This window comes from Pseudonaja textilis, chromosome 3, assembly GCF_049901715.1.
Source record: "Pseudonaja textilis isolate UNSWEBS1 chromosome 3, rPseTex1.2, whole genome shotgun sequence".
Lineage (NCBI taxonomy): Eukaryota > Metazoa > Chordata > Lepidosauria > Squamata > Elapidae > Pseudonaja > Pseudonaja textilis.
In genome coordinates, this window is record NC_141992.1 from 62,075,315 (window position 1) to 62,088,084 (window position 12,770).

Consider the following 12,770-nt stretch of genomic DNA (forward strand, 5'->3'; position numbering starts at 1 on the left):
GTAACTGAGCTGTAAGTTGAGGACTACCTGTTTTAAAGTAAAATGCTCTGAAGAGAATCCCAGATATTTAGGGAGGTGGGAGGAGGCATTCATAAACTTGGGAAAGCCTTTATATAATTATGTGGTTTCTTTCCCTGTTTTTCTCTAGCTAACTTGGCTCCTGGCCTGCCATTTAATTATCAGATGTGGATCTTCTGTATATTTATAAACTCATAAACAACTGAAACTGATATAAGGTGAAAGTTCATAACCTCTGGTTTACAAATAAGAAGGTGTTTTATTGTTATGTGAGCATCCTGTGCAAAATTTGAAGATTATAAAGACTGAATTTAAGCAAGTCGCTGATCCGGAAACAGCAGTGTCAGGTTCTGCAACAAACTGAATGAAAACCAAAATCCCCTTGTCTGTCATGGATGAATGGCTTCACTGTGAGAACTAGGTGAATGCAGAGCAAAACAAACGGCCCCTGAAACCAAGCAGGGCAAATGCTGTGAAGAGCAACAACACTGAATGAAACATCCTTTGTGAGGTCCCTTTAAAATTATCTGCAGTTCCACAACAGCCTGGTTCTTAGTGGGTTGTTTTTTAGTTTCTGCAAGGTTATGGTCATCACATCATCTGCTTTATCTTGTACAGAGGTATTCATCAGACCAGTCAAAGCAATGTTGTATTCCATCTCGGCAAAAACTTCTAGGAATGCAGGTACAATATTCATGGAAGACCACCAGGGTACAACTCCAAGACTGAGATCCACAAGGAGGGCAGCTGGCTTCTACAAGATTGAAAAAAATAAAAAACCCACACATGAACCCAATTCATAAGAAGTTTCTTCCCAAAAACCATACAGTAGTTAGTAGGTAATTCTATCTAAGTGTCCCAGAATTGTGAAACATTGGCTGTGGGCAGTGCTTACTTAGACTTATGAGAACTCTAGCCCTAGCACATCTGAAAGGATCAAGACTAGAGAAATCACATGCCAAAGAAAATTCTGAGTCTTAATATAGGTCAATGCAATCTCTTGATCTTATTTATGAGGATATTTCGGAGGGAAATCTTGTTGCTCAGCAAATAACACAGCAAGCTGCAGCACTTTATATTCCATTGTGCTTCCTAGTCAAACATGATCTTCCAGTTTTGTATTACCCCTTGAATACATTAGGCCTGTATGGTGTGGCAGAGCATGTACAGAAAAGAAAGCAATGCATAGACCATAATCATAGAACAGGTATTTTTAAAAACCCTTAGTGGGACCTGATCCATTTATAATTACAGGTAGTCTTCAACTTATGACCACAATTGAACCCAGAATTTATGTTGCTAAGTGAGAAAATAATTGAGTGAGTTTTGCCTCATTTTACGACTTTTCTTAAGTGAATCACTGCAGTTGTTAAATTAGTAACACGGTTATTAAGTAAGTCTGCCTTCCTCATTGGCTTTGCTTGTCAGAAGGTCACAAAAGATGATCACATGACCCCAGGATATTGCAACCGTCATAATTATGAATCAGTTGTTAAGAATCTGACTGTAATTCACATGACTGGGGATGCTGCAACGGCCATAAGTGTTGTAAGTCACTTTTTTCAATGCCATTGTAACTTTGAATGGTCACTAAATGAACTGTTGTAAGTCGAGGACTAGCTGTTTGGCCATCCATAAACTCTGCCTTATGGCCTTGAAATGGAGATGAGTACCCAATCCCCACCCACCCCTGCAGAGTTGGCAATAACTAGCAGAGTAATATTCAGAGATACTCCTTTCCTTCTGGAGCTAACTCTTTTCTCATCCGTTGGCCAGAAAGTCAAAAGGACCTACATAAGGAAGAACATCAGCCAAACAGGAAGAAACTAGCCAGAACTGCATAGTTCTATACTGAGTTACACTTAATTCCTTTGCTCTGGACTTGAATAACCAGTCTTCTGTTTCCCCTTTGTTGTGTAGGAGAGAGAGTGTGTGTGTGTTGAGGGCAAGGTCAACTAAAGCAAAACACTTTGGGAGGCAACAAAAGTCTTAAAACATTCATTTATATTTAAAACTTAAATTTTATTTTTCCAACAAATAAAGGACTCACGTGACCCTATTTCATCAGAACAATCTCCACAATCGTTAAATCCATTACACCTTTTGTCTGCGTAGATCCAAAGCCTGCGATTCTTGCAATAAAATATCAAGTGTCCAGGAAGGCTTTTTGGCAAATCACCTACCAAAACAGCAAATAAATGTAAGCTTACACTGTTGTTAAAAAAAAAAAGTTTCCTTAAAATGTGACCTGTCAAGAAAAAAAAATTATACTAATAAATAAACCCAGACCTGTCAAGTATAAAAACTTGGGTACGGAAGGAAACATAATGTCAACAGGACACTGATTTTGCTGAGAAATGCAAGCTGTTGGGGGTTGAAATCTTTATTGCAGAATAAACGTAATGATTTTTTAAAAATTTATTGTTTCAGTAGCTGTTTTTGGTTTAAACCTTTTGGATGCCAAGTTTAAATATTTTCATATATGGATTGTAGTTCTAAAGTGTATCTAGAAAAAATCTAGTTTTTCTTAAACTGTCCCTATGAATTCTGAACTGTTAGCCTGCTTTGGAACAAAAATAAGTTGGTCTCCATCACTGGAGATTTTAAGAAAGAGATTGAATAACTATTTGTCCAGAATGGTATAGGACAGGGGTGTCAAACTCACCTCATCATGGCGTTGTCACGTGACGTATTGCAACTTTCCCACCTTCGCTAAACCTGGGGTGGGCATGGCCAGTGCATGACGCATCTGGCTTGCAGGTTGCGAGTTTGACACCCCTGATATAGGACATCTTCCACTCGAGAAGATTAGTTAGAAGACTTCCAAGGTCCTTTCCAACTATGTTATTCTATATTCTGTAAACTGAGTACCAAGAAGCCCTGTATTTGTACAACAGTAAAGGTATTTTTGCCACAACCTGAGTTAGTTAACTAGTTCATTTTTCAACCATGAGCGTGACCTTTTAGAACAGGCTGGCTGAGAAACTCTGGGAGTTGAAGTCCACAAGTCTTAAAGTGGCCAAGGTTCGAGATTCCTGTTTTAGAGAGTACCATACAAAACAGAGATTCCTGGTAAAATGAGCTTGCATGCCAAAATAGGATGCATTGATCAAATGTGCAGTTTGTGCAATGGTTTATTAAATAATCCATAACTGTCTGTATTCACACAATATACTAAACCAAAACCAAACCAGTCACACTAGGTGAATACCCATAGCATGTTCAACTCTAAAAAGACTTTACTGTCAGAAGAATATTCAAATTTCAGTTGGGATTGTGTAACAGCGACATGGGATTCAGCTGCTTGAAGAGAAAGAAATGTATCCAAGAACATAGAAGCAGCACTTGACGTAGCTACAATTTGGGATACAGAGACTAGGAATATTTATAGGAGAGACGGTCCTTTGTGAGGTGTGTATGAATGTGCCCTTGTGGTGTTTAATTTGGTAGGTGTGCAGGTCTAATGAAAAAGTTCTTATCTTACTTTGCTTAGTTTATGTGTAGATTTGGTGTGTGCCTACGTGTTGATTTTGGGTGCCATTTCTGTGTACGCAGGGAAATTCTGTATTGAGAAAGGTTTTTCCCTGTCTGCTATTATTTGCCAGATTAATTAGTTTAGCCTGGTCATTGTATCAGTGGAGGAAGTGGATTAGAAATCTTTGCAACATTATATTGACTGTTTGCAACATAGTATTCTAGTTTCAGTTACTGGGGGGTCAAGTTAATGAACAAAAGGAGGGTTAGAGACAGTATAGGAATAAATCTAATTTTGAATTAAAATTCTTTCCACATTACAAACATAATTGCTCAGACATGTTAAGACAAAGACTGACTTCCCATAACCTCCTGAATCATAAACTACTAATTCCAGTTCAGCCTAAGCTAAGATGTCAAGTCCGTATGCCTTAGTGCAACGTATGAATCTAGCTTCTGAAAAAAAATAGAAATAAAGAAAGTGTGAAGTGGGACAGTGATCAAGACTTATTGATACCTTTCATTTAGAATCAATTTCTCAGATCAGATCTGTTAATTGTAATCTTAAAACAAAATGGACCAATTTTTCAAAAAGGCACATCCAGAGCTTGCAGTAGTGAGGTTAAAGAAATGCAGAATATCTGAATCTTGTCTTTGACCATAACCTAATTCTAATTTAAAACATAATGTTCTGGAAAATTCAAATATGATGTAAGCCATTCAAAGTCAATGAGAAGTCCTCCTAGCTTCTCATTTCCTACTGTCCTTTGTTGTATTTTCCTGAACTATGTGAGATTTTTTTTTAAAAAAATCCCAATGGGCTCATCTTGAAATAATTACATAGAAAAATCTGGTTGACCATATGCACTGGGAATAAGATGGGGAAAAATGAATTACGCCAGAGGATGAATGCAAACAAGATTTGACACCAAAGCAAAAACTCCCATATTGTTAGCAGAAAAATGCAACTGTATGAAAACTATTTGCTGAAATGAGAAATATGCAGAGATACATCAGAAGAAATCAAAGAGATCTGAGATCATTTTATTCTTAGTTCATTTCTGGTGGTTATTATTGTATTTCTATTTCAAAAAGTACTGCAACTTATGCTACTATAGATAGTTGTCAACTTACGATCACAATTGAGCCCAACATTTTTGTTGCGAAGCAAGAGAGTTGCTAATTGAGTTTTTCCCTATTCTGTGACCTTTTTTTGCCACAACAGTTAAGTGAATCACTGCAATTGTTAAGTTAGTAACATGTGAATCTGGCTTCCCCGTTGACTTTACTAGTCAGAAGGTCGGAAAAGATGATCACATGACCCTGGACCTCTGCAACTGGCATAAACACATGCCAGTTGGCAAGCATCCGAATTTTGATCATGTGGCCATGGGGATGTTACAATGTGGTCATAAGTCACATTTTTTCAGTGCCGTTGTAACTTCGAATGATCACTATATATATTCTGCTTTTCAATAATACTGTGCTTACCCTGATATTATAGGCTCTCTCTTCAGCTTAATGTTTATATTATTTGCTAGAGCAATAGAATAAAGGGGTCTTGTTTAGAAAAAGAATATTAGATTCAATTGAAATCCACAAATATTCAAATGCAGATGTTATTGGGGAGAAATTACTCACAATATTATGCAACTTACTATGCAGGCTATATAAGTGTTCTTAAAGCCATATAGAAAATTAATATACAAATGAGCTAACATATTTGCATATTAATTTCTATATTGTTTTAAGAACACTTGTACAGTAGTTTTGGACCTTAAGATCTTGTAGCCCTATATTAAGCCAGTTGTTTGCTTTAAGATATAGCATAAATAACCAAACATTCCCTTCTAAATAAAAATAACATGATACATTAAAACTGTAGAATATATAATCATATATTCTTTATAAGGAGCCCAAGATATTTTATTTTTATTTATTTATTTGATTTGTCAATTGCTTACAAGATAATAAGTATAAGTATAAACATAGTTATGAATACAAGAAATGGGTACATATAAGAGAAATAAAAAGAAACAATAGGACAGGGATGGTAGGCATGTTGGTGTGCTTATGCACGCCCCCTACAGACCTCTTAGGAAAGGGATGAGGTCAATAGTAGACAGTCTAAGGCAGTGGCCCCCAACCTTTTTTGTGCCACGGCCCGGTACCAGCATCACAAAATGATCCACGGCCCAGTACTGGCATCAGCACGCATGACAAGGCAAGGCGAGCCAAGCGACCGGCCAGCCAGCCGTCCCCTGCTTCTCCCCGTCACCTTCAACTCCTCCTTTGTGCCTTTTTTGTGCTTTCTTAATCTCCTCCGCCATCAGGACGGCTCTTTGTTCGAAGCCGCCCCCACCTTCGATGAAACTAAGGTGCGAAGATTCCTTCAGGACCCAAACTCTGCTTTCCAACCGGAAAAGCTCGCCCGGAAGCACTTTCTCGTTGAAACAAGATGGCGGCACCCAGCAAACCGGCATCCCTGTAGAAAATGATCCTTGGACTGGTACCAGTCCGGGCCCGGTGGTTGGGGACCCCTGGTCTAAGGTTAAAGTTTTTGAAAAACATTGTAATATGAAGAGGGCAAGAAGAAGGGCACAACATAAGGCTCTTACTACATAATGCTTCTTGCTCATCTTCCCCATTGGCACAATTTTGTCTTGTGTCACAAACTTCACTGGCTGGAATGCAGGTCTCTCTGTTATCACATAAAAAGCCTGTTTGCTTACTGGTAGTCACACATAAACGGTTAACTGAAAAATAAAACCAAGAGCAAACTAATTGTAAATACTGACACTCAATAATATAGTATATACCTCTATGAAATTTGATGCAATTCAAATTTAATTACAGATCTAAAAACTTTAATTTTCAATTCAAATTAAGGTTTTAGATATACAAGTATCATTAATCTTCAGATACTATAATTCCTTCTTTCCACTTTTCTAATAAAACTGAATTTAACATAATTTCTATAGAACTGTCACAGAACAACTTACTAATACTCTGGACAGTATACAAAGTTAAAACCACAAAGAACAGTACTGTACAAGAAATAATCAAAAATTAAAAGCAGTAAAACCATTAAAACCATAAAGCATCATTTGCAGGAGAGCACAGTCAGTTTCCCTAACACTATAATTGCCTTACAGATTCCATCCCCATATTACTGGATCTTCAGATTTGATGGCTAACCCCATCCTTCATCCCCTTCTGGCCAATAATTGGAATTATGTGAATTCGAATATCAAAAGATTTATGCCTTTATCATGTCACATATCCTGTCACATAATACTATGTGTCAAATATTAATTGCAGTGTATGCAAGTATTCTTTGATTTATGACCAGTGGGACCATTCAAAGTTATGATGGACTTCCCCAGGAGTTCTCACAACCCAGTTCTGAAGTTCCAATGGTTGACTCCCTCTGCAGTCATGTGACTGTGTGTTAGGCGTTTAGCATCTGGCCTACATTTGCAGTTTTTTACAGTGTCCTGTGGTCAAGTGACCATGTTTTACAATGGTTTTGCCCAAAACCAGCATTTACTTCTGGTTTTTGGCAAATCCAGCCATAGTGAACAATTGATTTGTTAAATGACTTAATCATTTAATGATTGTTGCAAAAGTTGTCAAATCAGGTTGGTCACATGGGTGATCCATTTCAAGACCATTATGGCTGTAATGGGCAAGTTCCATTGCTGTTGCTAATCAAGGACTAACTATAAAAAGTCAGTTATATAATTTGTAACAAACATCATGTTAATTATATCATGGGAAAAACAACTTTGAACTTAGAGCAGCATGAGAATTAAAGGAAAATTGGTCTACTTGAAAAAAAAAGATATATCTACATATATTTCATATTGTGTCCAACAAAACATAGAGCACTTGGTGTTTTGACTGCTACAATATTAATTTTATTAGATCATATACCTTTTAGTGGCACTCAAATTCATCTTCAAAAGGTGTGGAACTTGTTGCAAATTGCAAACTGACAGTGTATATCAAAGTGGAGTTATTAACACTCATTTCGGTAAATGTTGGCTAATTATAAGCTATATTATGGATGTTGCAGCATCTGACTCAAAAAAGCAGTTTGGATAATTATATCGCTGACATACAATTAAGAGATTTGACCTATCTCTCACCTAATAAATCCCTTTTACACTCTACTACAGCGTGTATAAGCATAGAAAGGTTATGTAAGGTGACTGCCACCTTCACCCTGATCTTCACAATTTGAGCAGGGAAATCTGAAGGAAAGTTGCAACTATATCCAACTGATGTATTGATAACCTTAGAATCTCATTTTAGACCTTCCCATATAAATGGGTAAATGAGAGATGGAGTGGAATAAAAATAGTATATGAGGCTTCACTATCTTCACTGTTTATGACATACTGTCCTGCATAATATAAATGTGGTATTCCATAAAATTAATTTTTTAAAGAAATAGATGCATTTTTATTAAGAGGGAAATGATAATTATTTAGATGTATCATTTAGCTTCCCTAGATTTAGTGGACCTAAATCCACCATAACAATGTTGCCATACTCACATGAGTTGGACATAGAAAGAGGTGATCAAATGATTCATTTATGGGTTGTATGTTGATTTACCTGAGTATAGATAGTAGTATCTGGCTGACCTAGCTTTGCCCCAGAAACTAAACAGGATCAGAGCTAATTTGTTAGACTAGGAAGCACTAAAAGATGTCACGACAAAACATGTCCATCCTATTGCCAAGAAAACTGCATGGTTATGTTTGAAAAGTCATTAGTGACTCAAAAGAGACTTACTGATGCTAGATCATAAGGCTAGAATAGTCATTTCTAGCATCTAGCTGCAATCATGGCAACGCCGTTTCGAGATTAGAGTATCTGAATCGGTCCATAGACAGCTGTTTATGGAAGATACGTATAATAGTAAATAAAAAACATCCACTATGTAAATGTTACAAACAACAGATATTTCCCTGACAATGAAACTTTACAAAGAGAACAGAAGGTCTACGAGTCCCTCTGAAGTGGCTACCGATGACAAATCAAACTGTGCTTTAAAAATGTCCATTATTGGTTATATTGATAAACAATTAAGTTCTCCTCTCTTCTAACTCTTGATATTTAAGACAATACTCTCACCATCTGACATACTGAAAGAGCCATGACTATTCTTCCTGTGGTGTAGATGTTAGACTAAAACTGAAATTTGCAAATAACTGACCTGGGCTAGGAGGAGGAATGCCGACAGTCACAGCCAATGTGATGATGGCAATGATTATTCCAAGTATAATAAGACTAATGGCAGATACACAGATGCATCGTCGAGTGCAAAGGGTCCATGAAAAACACTTTCTGCAGCAGTCTGGTTGGTCATGAGTGGTACCGGCTGTTGAAATAAAACTACTGCAGAATTCATGTGCGTATTATTGGCTTCTGCCAGCTCCCAACAATTAATTTATTTCTAAAAGACCTACATAAGACCATTGGAGTGGCATGGGGGAAATACATGGATTCTAAGCATCATTGAAGTTTACTCCATACAGTGAGCAGCGCTTGCCTGGCCGTGGCAGATCACAAAAATGTAAGCAACTTGGACCTGATTGGAATCTGCAAGGGAGATTACTAGGAATAACAGGACTGTAGCTCAATAGAAAAAAAAAAAAAAACATCCTGAAGATGTCAGTGTCAAAGCACTTCTGTATCATTACCAGGAAAACAACAGAGAAGTTAGCCATCATCTGATCCTGATTTGCAGGAGACTTTACTTTTTCCTTCATATAAAATATTTATATGCTTAAAAGTCTTTGTTCTTGTCATGGACCATATGATCTATTCACATTAAAAATAAAGCCTGTATAGCTGCATGAATTTTGTAGTGTTTTCATTTCTCAAAATCTCTTAAAGTCAAATCTAATGCAGTGTTTCTCAATTTCAAGGAACTTTAAGATGGGTGGACATCACACTGGCTAAGAAATTCTAGGAATTCAAGTCCACCCATCTTGAAGTTACTGAAATTGAGAAACATTCATCTAATGGGACATACTGTTGTCTTAATGCCACTGAACACCAAGACTATTTTGTCCACCAGGAACTCCAAATTGGTCTTCCTTAAATGATATAGTAATATCTAATAAACAAATACATTTGTCTTTTACAATGTTTATTTTAGAAATTTAGGGTCCTTATTCAGCCAATATTCTTTAGGTTGTGATTTTTTTTAAACCTCCTGGATGTAATGTTCTTTCCTAAATGGACAGATTGAAGACTGAATCTGATTCTGCAGCAGGTAAAAGTTGTGTTCCAAACTACGCCTCTTGTTCAGTGAACGCTACAAGAAAACTGAGGAAATAAACAGGATTTCAAGCCCAAGAGAAATATATTTATCACATTTTGGGTTTTATCTTTCCAACCTTTAAGTAGCTTAACAGAGAATAAATTTCTCAATATTTCTTCTGTTATTCTGTACCGATAAGTGATATCAGATCCTTCCATTGATGCTATTTCAGAACAAATTCATGCCATTTATTTTTCCCACTTCCTTCTCAAGTGTATATATCTCCTTTTCTTTCAATTAGCATAGATATGGATCGATGTACCATCCTACAGACCTTTAGAAAGGCAGGGAAGTCCTGCTTCTTTTCTGTACGACGGATCTGGTATGGGGAGACTCACACCGAGAAATTATAGCATACTGCTGCCCCAATCCTCTCTTTTTATTTTTGTTTTATTAGCTTTTAATTATATATCCAGCTTTTGTATTTGTTGGTTATGATTTTTCCCTTTTTGTATGCCTTGTGTGAGTTGGGTGGCCACAGAAATGCTTTAGAAAAATTAAGTAAATAATAACTGTTATCCTTTTATAATGTTGAGTCTGTCTTGAAATTCTACAAAGTCTCTGCTAGTACATCCTTGTACAATTTCACGTCTTTCAGTTGTTTTGGACCATCACTCACAGAATCCCCAGCTAGTAGGACTGGGAATATATGCACAGAAAGAAGTGAAAAATGAATAATAATGATTTAAAAATGCTACCCTGTTTTCCATTTGTACAGCCACATTTTTCATCCATCCATCCATTATTCTAGTATCTTGGAAAATGTAGTCCATTAAAAATCACAAATGTTATTAAATTAACATTTAATATGGAATTAGATCATGATACCTTTCTCTGTTCCCAGTTTCATAATATACATTTCCAAGTTGTAACCTCATGAGAAGTCATTTTTGAATGGGTAGCAATTTCTATTTCTAATAATTATACACCGTTAACAATTTTCTAATTCAAAACTATAAAAATTTCATATAGCAGCATTAACTGTGTATTTGTGTGCTGTGACTGTGTATTTTCTACTCTCCCAAAAAAATCATTTCAACATACATATTAAGCATCTAAGTACTTTGTCACTGAATAAGTATTCAGAACTTTTTACCTTTCTTATCAGTGAGATGAGATTTGGTTGAACCCAGTGAATCCGTATCAATATTCTATAATTAATAAAAATAAAATAAATATTGAGCCAAGATCTTTAAAGCAAGTAACTACTTTAGTAGCTACATCAGTTAAGGCAGTAAATAGATTTGGACCAGGAGGCCAAGTTCAAGAGCTCTGAAGATGCACAACCATGAAGCACATTGCGACACATCAGGGTATTATTGCTGGGATAAAATTAGAGAAAACCTCTAAGCAATCTTGAGGGATACAAGAAAAATAACTGAAGTAAATTAAAAAATACTACATCATATATCATTATGCACATTTGGAAAATCATGTAAATATCAAAATATTCAATTATATTTAATTCAACTTTCTGTTACTAAAGTAACTGCACAGGATATTCCAGCATTTGTAGTTTGTTTACAGAAAACAAAAGTTGTTATTTTAATCCAGTAAGGTTAATTATAATTATCTTAAAGGGGTGGCCAATTACCTGTGGGTAAGTTCTGTTCATTTTCCTTCTTGAAGCCGAGCAGGATTATACTGACCATTCAAACATCAGTGTTAAAATGATGTTGCTAGTGCTACTCAAGACAGAAAGAGAAGCTAGTTTTTATTAAATGGCGTGTTGATTAGGAGACCAAGCCACCAGATTATATACCTGGGGTTGGGTTACCTGGTTACTAAGAGAAACAAAAGAACAAAAGAGAATGACTCTTTTCTTCTTTTACTTACGACTTCATCCCCATCATATTGAAGAAAACGGAAGTAAGCACAAACCGGGGAAAATGTTGTGCCTTTCAGCCTTCAAAGAAAATTACCAATAATGATTCAGCCACTGCTAGAAACATAAATTTCACAAATAACACTAATAACGTATTTATGGGCAAGAACAAACTAATTGTAGGCAAGAATGATTTTACTTTGAGAGCTCAGGAAATAAACCAACTTGACTTTTAAATTATTTCTTTATATGTAAAGACAACCATTGTGAAACAAAGCCCCTTTGTAAAGCTACAATGATATAAACACATATTATTGCAGCTTTACAAAGGGGCTTTGTTTCATAATGGTTTTTATATACTGTATAAACACATGATGTGACCATACTTTTTTCAATATTTGAGGGCTCACCTATGGTTTTTGTTCTTAATTAGCCAAACCTAGAACTCTGTTACTAAAATAGTTCAGAGCTGCAATTTTTAAATTAGATTTGTCTCTTTGACTAGTATCATTTATAATGTAATTGGTATAGGAAAACACTAGTTTACTTTTTAAATTTGGGATAACCTTTAATGGTACTGAGTTGTTTTAAAAACTTAAAAAAGATACTTTTGAAACAGCATGGATTTAGCTGTTTGAAATGGACAGAAATCTTATTTCTAACAACTGATTTTCAACTGGATAGCCTTGAGAGCTACATACAATATGTTAATAGCATCCATATGGTGTTCAGTTTGTATGTAATAGATTGCTATACAGACCATTGTCACAGTAACTGGAATTTTAGAAAAAAAATAATCTATTTAAATTTTGAGATAAGTATATGCTTGTTTTGCTGTGGAAAGAACAACCTTTAAACATTGCCTAACGAACTTTCTGCCTTTAAATTCAACCTCAGATTTACTTAAAGTAAGTGCAGAGGACTAATTTTGCAGAGGATCTAAATAAAGCATACAGAATAGTGACAAAGCTAAGCTAGAGGCTGGAAAGCACAAGATCTGCCTGTGCCAACATCTTTCTAGAGTTCACATCAGTTTGATCTTCCTACCTTGGGAATAATGGCTCAGTACTTAGCAAACAAAATAATTTATTTTCTAGTGAGTGACTCACATGG

General features: G+C 35.9%; 1 protein-coding gene across 2 annotated transcripts; it reads right to left on the reverse strand.

Moving 5' to 3' along the window:
* Nucleotides 1–490: 490 nt before the first annotated feature.
* LDLRAD1 (low density lipoprotein receptor class A domain containing 1) lies at nt 491–11,608 on the reverse strand. 2 transcript variants are annotated; one of them, XM_026707240.2, is made up of 6 exons: nt 11,427–11,599; nt 10,929–10,983; nt 8,720–8,884; nt 6,111–6,248; nt 2,069–2,197; nt 491–772 (listed from the first exon to the last, which is right to left on the reverse strand). In XM_026707240.2, exons 1-6 carry the CDS (start codon nt 11,445–11,447, stop codon nt 624–626), a joined length of 657 nt encoding a protein of 218 aa, XP_026563025.1. In that variant the 5' UTR covers nt 11,448–11,599; the 3' UTR covers nt 491–623. The 2 variants fall into 2 exon arrangements, with proteins under 2 accessions (XP_026563025.1, XP_026563026.1); XM_026707241.2 differs by lacking the exon at nt 10,929–10,983 and having other exon boundaries at nt 11,427–11,608.
* Between the last annotated feature and the right edge of the window lie 1,162 nt (nt 11,609–12,770).

Coding starts and splice junctions, on each gene's coding strand:
- LDLRAD1 (XM_026707240.2), bottom strand. CDS start 11,447: ATGAACAGAACTTACCCACAG. Junction 10,984..11,426: donor TGAACAGAACTTACCCACAG/GTAATTGGCCAC, acceptor TATTAATTATAG/AATATTGATACGGATTCACT. Junction 6,249..8,719: donor CATTCCTCCTCCTAGCCCAG/GTCAGTTATTTG, acceptor TTTATTTTTCAG/TTAACCGTTTATGTGTGACT.